This window comes from Dipteris shenzhenensis, chromosome 22, assembly GCF_047967505.1.
Source record: "Dipteris shenzhenensis isolate YYH24624 ecotype China chromosome 22, Dip_SZ_1.0, whole genome shotgun sequence".
Classification (NCBI taxonomy): Eukaryota; Viridiplantae; Streptophyta; class Polypodiopsida; order Gleicheniales; family Dipteridaceae; genus Dipteris; species Dipteris shenzhenensis.
The window spans coordinates 4564951-4571703 of NC_141617.1; the positions used below are offsets into that span (position 1 = coordinate 4564951).

Below are 6753 nucleotides of genomic sequence, written 5' to 3' on the forward strand. Positions count from 1 at the left end.
TGACAGATGGGGCTAGGATGACACATGACAGATGTGACACGTCATCGATGGCCATGTGTCATATGATACCTCAACAGGCCCAGTCAGCAATGTACCACGTGGTAGCCTTATCCATGTCATGTGCCACATCAGCATTCTACCCATTAACAATGCCATGTCACCATGTGCCACCTCAGCACACAATGCCTCATAGGCACACTTTGCATTTAGCATGTGACACCTCACTGCCACCTCATCACAAGCCACATGACCCTTCTTAGGATCAAAGTTTGGCCTATCTTTTGATCCAGGCAAAATTTTGCAATGCTCCAAAAAGCAAAATTGGTCACCAACTCGCACTCTACGCACCTGTCACATCATATTTCACATTCGAGATTTTCATAGGTCAAGAATAAGCTGCCACCTAATTTTGAAATCCCTTGGGTCCTACTAAGCTTGAAATCCCAAACCAAATTATAAAAACTTTGATAGCAAAAAGGTATAAACAAAGCAAAAAATAAGAAAAAGAAGTGTGCACGTGTGCGAGAGAGAGAGAGAGAGAGAGAGAGAGAGAGAGAGAAGGGGGGGTATATATATATACCCCCCCTCTCTCTCTCTCTATATATATATATATGTATATATATACCCCCTCTCTCTCTGACTCTACCTCCCTCTCTCTACCCCTCTCTCTCTCTCTCTCTCTCTCTCTCTAGAGATGGGGTCTCTCTCTCTCTCTCTCGGGGGGTATAGAGAGAGAGAGAGGGGTATCTCTCTCTCTCTATACCCCCTCTAGAGAGAGAGAAGGGTATGAGAGAGAGAGACCCTTCTGTCTCTCTAGAGAGGGGGTATCTCTCTCTCTCTATACCCCCTCTCTAGAGAGAGAGAGATACCATATCTCTCTATCTCTATACCCCCTCTCTCTCTAGCCCTCTCTAGAGAGAGAGAGAGAGAGAGAGAGAGGGGGGGGTAGAGAGAGAGGGTATAGAGAGGGGACATCTCTACCCCTCTATAGAGAGAGAGAGGGGGTAGAGAGAGAGAGAGAGAGAGAGAGAGAGAGAGAGAGAGAGAGAGAGAGGGGTATATATATATATATAAAGAGGTGGTATATATACCCCCTCTTTATATATATATATATAGAGAGAGAGAGAAGGGGTAGATATATTATAAAGAAAGTTCTTGGAGACAAATAAAACAACACTGAAGACTAATGATAGCTGAAGAAGAAATATATATCACTAAAGGAACTCAATACAAGAGAAGGTATCAGAGAGAAGCTTTGGAGGGAGCAAACATCAGTCCTCCAGGGCAGCCAACTGTAGTGGACTTCTGCACTAGCTCCACAAGTTGGAACTAAACCAGATCTGGGATAGCAAACTGATGCAAGGTTTGCTGCAGATCTGGAGCAAAACACACTTCAACAAAAGGTAGTAGCAATTAGAGAGAACAGCCCCTAGAATGTATCTTGCGAACATATCTTTTATCTTAGCATGCAATGGTGAGTGTAGAATATAGTATAAACATAACCTCTTACACATACATCTCAGACAAAGCCACATTTTCTGAATGTTCTTCCACTATAAAAGCTCTCATTTCTCCTCATATATTAGGGATATTGGAAATAGTATTGTCATATATTAGGGAAGCAATTACGTATCCACATACTCGAAACACAGATTTGAAACGTTCCAAATGTGTGAAAGTTCAAAGCTGTAAAAAGTTTATTTCATTAACTGTGTTGAATGACGTGTCATAAGACATGGCATTCTTGCTCCCGGTTCCACATGCCCCCTTCCCAAAAAATTGCCGTAACCCGTTACGGCATTCCCAAAATGTTCCTATCCCCCGGTAACTATGATCCACACACGCACACATACTTGAGCATCCATATACACAAAGGTTTGAGTCTCCATTAGCACTCTAGGGATGAAGGGCAGAATCAGCCGTGACAAAAAAGGAGAACGCTAGTCCACATTCTCTTCATTCAAGCTACAATTGCTTGTGAAGACTATACCATTTTATTTTAGTCTCTCTAAATGAGCATTTCTAAACAAAACAATGCTTAAACGATCTAGTTAATAGAACAACACACTACTTAAGATATTGCAATATCAGCAATCTGCAGCATGGTGTCCGCTAATTCGGCAGGAACAGATATCTAGATGAATCCAGGAACATGTGCCAACTCGTCCTCTAAAAACACAACACAGTGTGCAGTTTCATTCTCATGACAGTCGCTCACGAGGGTGAAAACCATAAACTCCATCACACATAGCAAGGCCTGCTACAGCAGAATGTTTGGAAACTTTGACCTGTTTTTAAAAGGAGGGTTAAAGTTGATTTGGGTTCAAAAGGTACCATGAGTGGTAATATCCCATTCTGTCTGCACCAAAATTTTTAAAAACCTGCCATGATTTCATTACATGGGTGGGGATATCAGAGTAACTCCTAAAATTTTTTTTAATTTTTTTATTTTATTTTATTATTATTATTTTTCACTTCAGATTCCATCAGGTGACAGAACTTATCTGATTTTCAAGACTGCTCAACCGAAGTGCTATATATTCCTTATTATATTCTGAATATCAAAGACAGAAGCCTCTTTACATTATTATAAATAGACAGTTTTCACCTGAGAATACAAGTTAATAGAAAGGCTAGACACAGTCCAATACATAATTAGCATATATAGATATAGCACATAAGCCTCCAGTGTTCTTAGAGCTGTGGCAGATCTTCCTTGCTAGGGATAGATTTTCCAGCTCGTCTTTTCCACATGTTCTCAACCTCCTCAAAGGAGAGACCTCTCGTTTCAGGGACAAAAAAGATTACAAACAAAAGAGCTACAACCGAGACTCCACCAAAGAGCAAAAAGGTCATGGAGGTGCCCAATGCATGTGTAAGAGAGAGGAACGTTTGTGCAACAATCAGATTTGAAACCCAATTTGATGTCGCAGCAATCCCTCCACACATACCCCTATACTTCAGAGGATATATCTCTGAGTTGACTGCCCATGGAACAGGTCCCATCCCAGGGGAAAAACACACAATGTAGAGAGCTAGTCCGATGAGAGTGAGCCAGCCATAATGGCTAGGGCAACCTTGGGTAAACCATGCTCGAGATTGTGCCTTACAAAAGTTACCAACTGCCATGTTTGAGACAAGACAAGCTCCAGGCGAATTCTGCATCAACAACAAATAATGACGTCATATGACGTTGCAAAGCAGTCCCAATATATGTAAATGCATGAAGTAACCACTGGCATGTACCTGATCCACCTTTGCCGCACAAAAACCACAGCCTTCCTTCAGACAATGTGTACAATCCCGCACCATATCCATGGCCCTTTGATAGGCTGGGCATATGGAGGTTGAGTTCTGCTGAGAGAGAGCCGCACTTATTGCAGGTGAGTGGTATGATGTTTCGTGAAACGCAGCAGTTAAGACTGCTAGTGCCAGAATCACACCAATCAAACTGCTCATTACCAGGGGACGCCTTCCTGCACGCTCGATTAAATACATACCTGCAATAGTTCCTAGTGCATTCACACCAGCCACTATTAAGGAAAGTAATAAAGCTGTACTGTTGGATGCGAATCCGGCCATCTGTACAATAGATGGACTGTAGTACATCACAGTATTTATGCCTACGAATTGTTGAAATACCTGCAAAAGGGACCCATCCTCAAAAGCCATATTCACAATAGGACTATTTCATAACTCCGACAGTGCGATTCCATGATATTACCTGAAGGCCAACACCTGCTACAAGTGCCAGTCTAATCTCTTTTGTTTTAAGCAAGTCTGAGTAGGTCACACTAAGCAACCCTTTTTCCCTGATCTCTAATTCCACTGAGCTTCTTAGCTCCTCGATTTCAGTTTTCAATTGATCAGCAGGGTAAATCTTCTTAAGGATATTGTGTGCTTCTTCTGTTTTCTCCTGCAACATAGCCACACAAGTTTTAAGAACTCCAAAATCTCACCAACATCCAACATCACTCAATGAGATTTCGCGAGTGAGATTGTATATGTGCATACATTCCTATAGAGCCAGCGAGGAGACTCTGGCAGAAAGATCATCAGCATGAACTGAACAATAGCAGGCACCCCTGCTATGCCAAGCATCCATCTCCAAGTCCCTGGTGCCTGCAACCAGTTTCTCAATGTTTGAAAGTAAGCATGCAACAATGGGAACCCCCTGCCCTTCTACCCTAGAAACAACGTAGAGCTTGGAGATAGCACACATATCTTGGTTACATTCTTACAGCATGGATCTCATACTACTCACTAGATACTTCACTAACGCTAGCGGTTCTCACCTTTGTGAAGGCCAAGTTAATGGCATACGAGAAGAATTGACCGCTAGTTATGAAAAGCACATTTGTGCTTACTAACGCTCCCCTATATTTGGCAGGTGACGCCTCTGCAATGTAGAGAGGAGCTGTCATTGAGGCAACTCCTACTCCAAGCCCCACAAAGACTCGACCAACAATTAAGACTGATGGATTCGGGGCAATGGCCATCAACAAAGCTCCAATTAAGAATAATACATCCGCCAGAAGAATGGCTGGCTTGCGCCCAAACTTGTCATTTATCCAGCCCCCGACTGCGGCTCCAATGATGGCACCTGCAATAGCCATACTGACAATAGTCTCCTGTTCATGTTCAGGAAACAAATTGCTTAGCTAATGCTTTAAGACTGTTACCTTGCAAGGTAAGTAACTTGAGCAACTCTGATATCAATACCTGTAAAACCGTACTGTCATCGACTGATTTGAAGTCATCTCGAATATAAAGCAAAGCTCCTGATATGACTCCTGCAAATATATGCAAGTCATTAGAGCGCAGCTTTTGTAAGGGGATTGCTATAGGGCCTTCCATAGATACCTTATTTTGGGTTTACATGATATCTGAGGGCCCTAAAGATAATGCAATTCCATGCAGGTGGCAATTGTTTTTTTTTGTTTTATCGTCCTTTTTTCTTTAAAAAGGCTCATGAACTTTGTCACATAGCTGAACATGAACATGTCCATGATTTTTAGAAGGCATGGGTGCACTATTTGTCAGAGAGAGACAAAGAGAGGAGATGTCAAGCACCTGCGCCACACAAAAGGGAAGAGACAAGAAGGAGAAATAATGTGTTCTGGTTTGTGCATGAGTGTCCCGTCGAGAATACAACTAGTCGAGAGGAAGAGGGAGGAATGAAGAACGGTGTGAGATTTCCTTTCGAGAAGATACCCGATCAAGAAACTTTCGCGAACATTTACCTGTGTCGTAACCGAAAAGGAGGCCTCCAAGCCCAGCCGCACAAGTCAGAAGTAACAGATATCTGTTTCCCAAAAGATCCCTCCAAAGTCCTGAAAGATGTTTCCAAGGTCCGGAATTATCCACACTCTTATGATAAATCGCCTCCATTGAAAGCTGCTGGACAGAAGTTTAATCGCAGTTAGCGCTTTGGAGCCCTTCAAATCAAGCTATATGCTAGCGAGAAAATGACAATTCAAAAGACCGATAGGTGACAAGGTCCCCGACAGCCAACCGCCCATGATTTCTCCTCATCGGAAGTAAAAATCCGGTGCACAGGGAGCGGCTCTAACTTAAAGTCCTTCCAAGGACGTATGATGTCATTAATTGCTGTCGGAAAGTGGCTGGGCAAATGGGCACTAATAGTCCGACTGGAAATTGGCAATCTACTAGCAAAAGAAGCAGGACTGGAAAATCTATGCAAGAATGAGCTGAGACGTTGATCTGCATGGATGAGCAGGACTGGAAAATCTATCTTCAGCAAGAATCAGCTGAGATGTTGATCTGCATGGATAAGCCGGACGGATATGTCTGGGGGTGCAGCGTGCAGCCAGCAAATTCAGCGGTCGATTCTCGTCGAAACGACAGTTAGGAGAGATTCCTTGGAACTTCAACTGATGGCGGTGCAAGCAACTACCTTCTGGTGCATGGTGCATTCACACAAATGATGAGAGCTCTCTTGATGAGCGTCCTGTCGCTCTGTCGATCGTACCAGAGGAGCAGGAAATGGGTGGAACGATAATCGCAGCCCGTCAATTCATTCAAGCGATTCGAGATACAAATCAAAAGCGCTCTCTCTCTCTCTCTCTCTCTCTCTCTCACACACACACACACATACAGCGGCAGTCTCGTACTTGTGCTGCTTCTGCAGAGTCTGTCGAACCCAGAAACGGCCCGAATCTTCAGTGGGTCGCAAGAAACTGCAGCTCTCGGTGGATTGCTCCGATTTCAGCTAAATTTGGGTCGAGCAGGAGAAGATTCACGAGAGTGGGGATGTTGCTGCGGGTCGAAATCGACCGAGCTTTGTTGACTGGCGTCACGATGGCGACCAGAACAAGAAGTTGAGAGACCCAAATCGCACGAGGAGCCAGCACCTCATCGAGTCATCATCAACGAAGCCGCCCAAATTTCTTGTCGTTCGCAATCCTATCCGGATCATAAATTTGTCGAGTCGCTCTTGGTGTGTCTTGCTTGCTTTTCTCGGCCTTTTCCTTTTGGCTCGACATCCTCCAATGAGTCCTATCATCGCCCTCGCTTTTCTCGCTTTTCTGCAAAGCAAGAATCTCCGCGCACGCCGGGACTGTTTTTTCTTGAATCCCGTTGAATATCCCCCGTCGAGAGACTCGAATTTCCTTGAAATTCAGAGACTCCTGTTGCTGTTGCTGACGCCGGAATACAGAGAGCGCACGCTCCTCGCCCTCGGGAGAAGGCCGCGCATCACCATCATCAGAGCATCATGATCGTCGAGTTACG

At 44.0% G+C, this 6753-nt stretch overlaps 1 protein-coding gene across 3 annotated transcripts; it reads right to left on the reverse strand.

Annotated features, from left to right (window-relative positions):
* Nucleotides 1-2546: 2546 nt before the first annotated feature.
* INT2 (inositol transporter 2) lies at nucleotides 2547-6466 on the reverse strand. 3 transcript variants are annotated; one of them, XM_087393133.1, is made up of 8 exons: nucleotides 6119-6466; nucleotides 5244-5397; nucleotides 4723-4793; nucleotides 4296-4631; nucleotides 4015-4122; nucleotides 3725-3916; nucleotides 3247-3642; nucleotides 2547-3159 (listed from the first exon to the last, which is right to left on the reverse strand). In XM_087393133.1, the coding sequence occupies exons 2-8, from the start codon at nucleotides 5389-5391 to the stop codon at nucleotides 2695-2697; spliced, it is 1716 nt and encodes a 571-aa protein (XP_087249259.1). In that variant the 5' UTR covers nucleotides 5392-5397; nucleotides 6119-6466; the 3' UTR covers nucleotides 2547-2694. The 3 variants fall into 3 exon arrangements, with proteins under 3 accessions (XP_087249259.1, XP_087249260.1, XP_087249258.1); XM_087393134.1 differs by lacking the exon at nucleotides 6119-6466 and adding an exon at nucleotides 5516-6099; XM_087393132.1 differs by having other exon boundaries at nucleotides 2548-3159; nucleotides 6135-6456.
* Nucleotides 6467-6753: the final 287 nt, after the last annotated feature.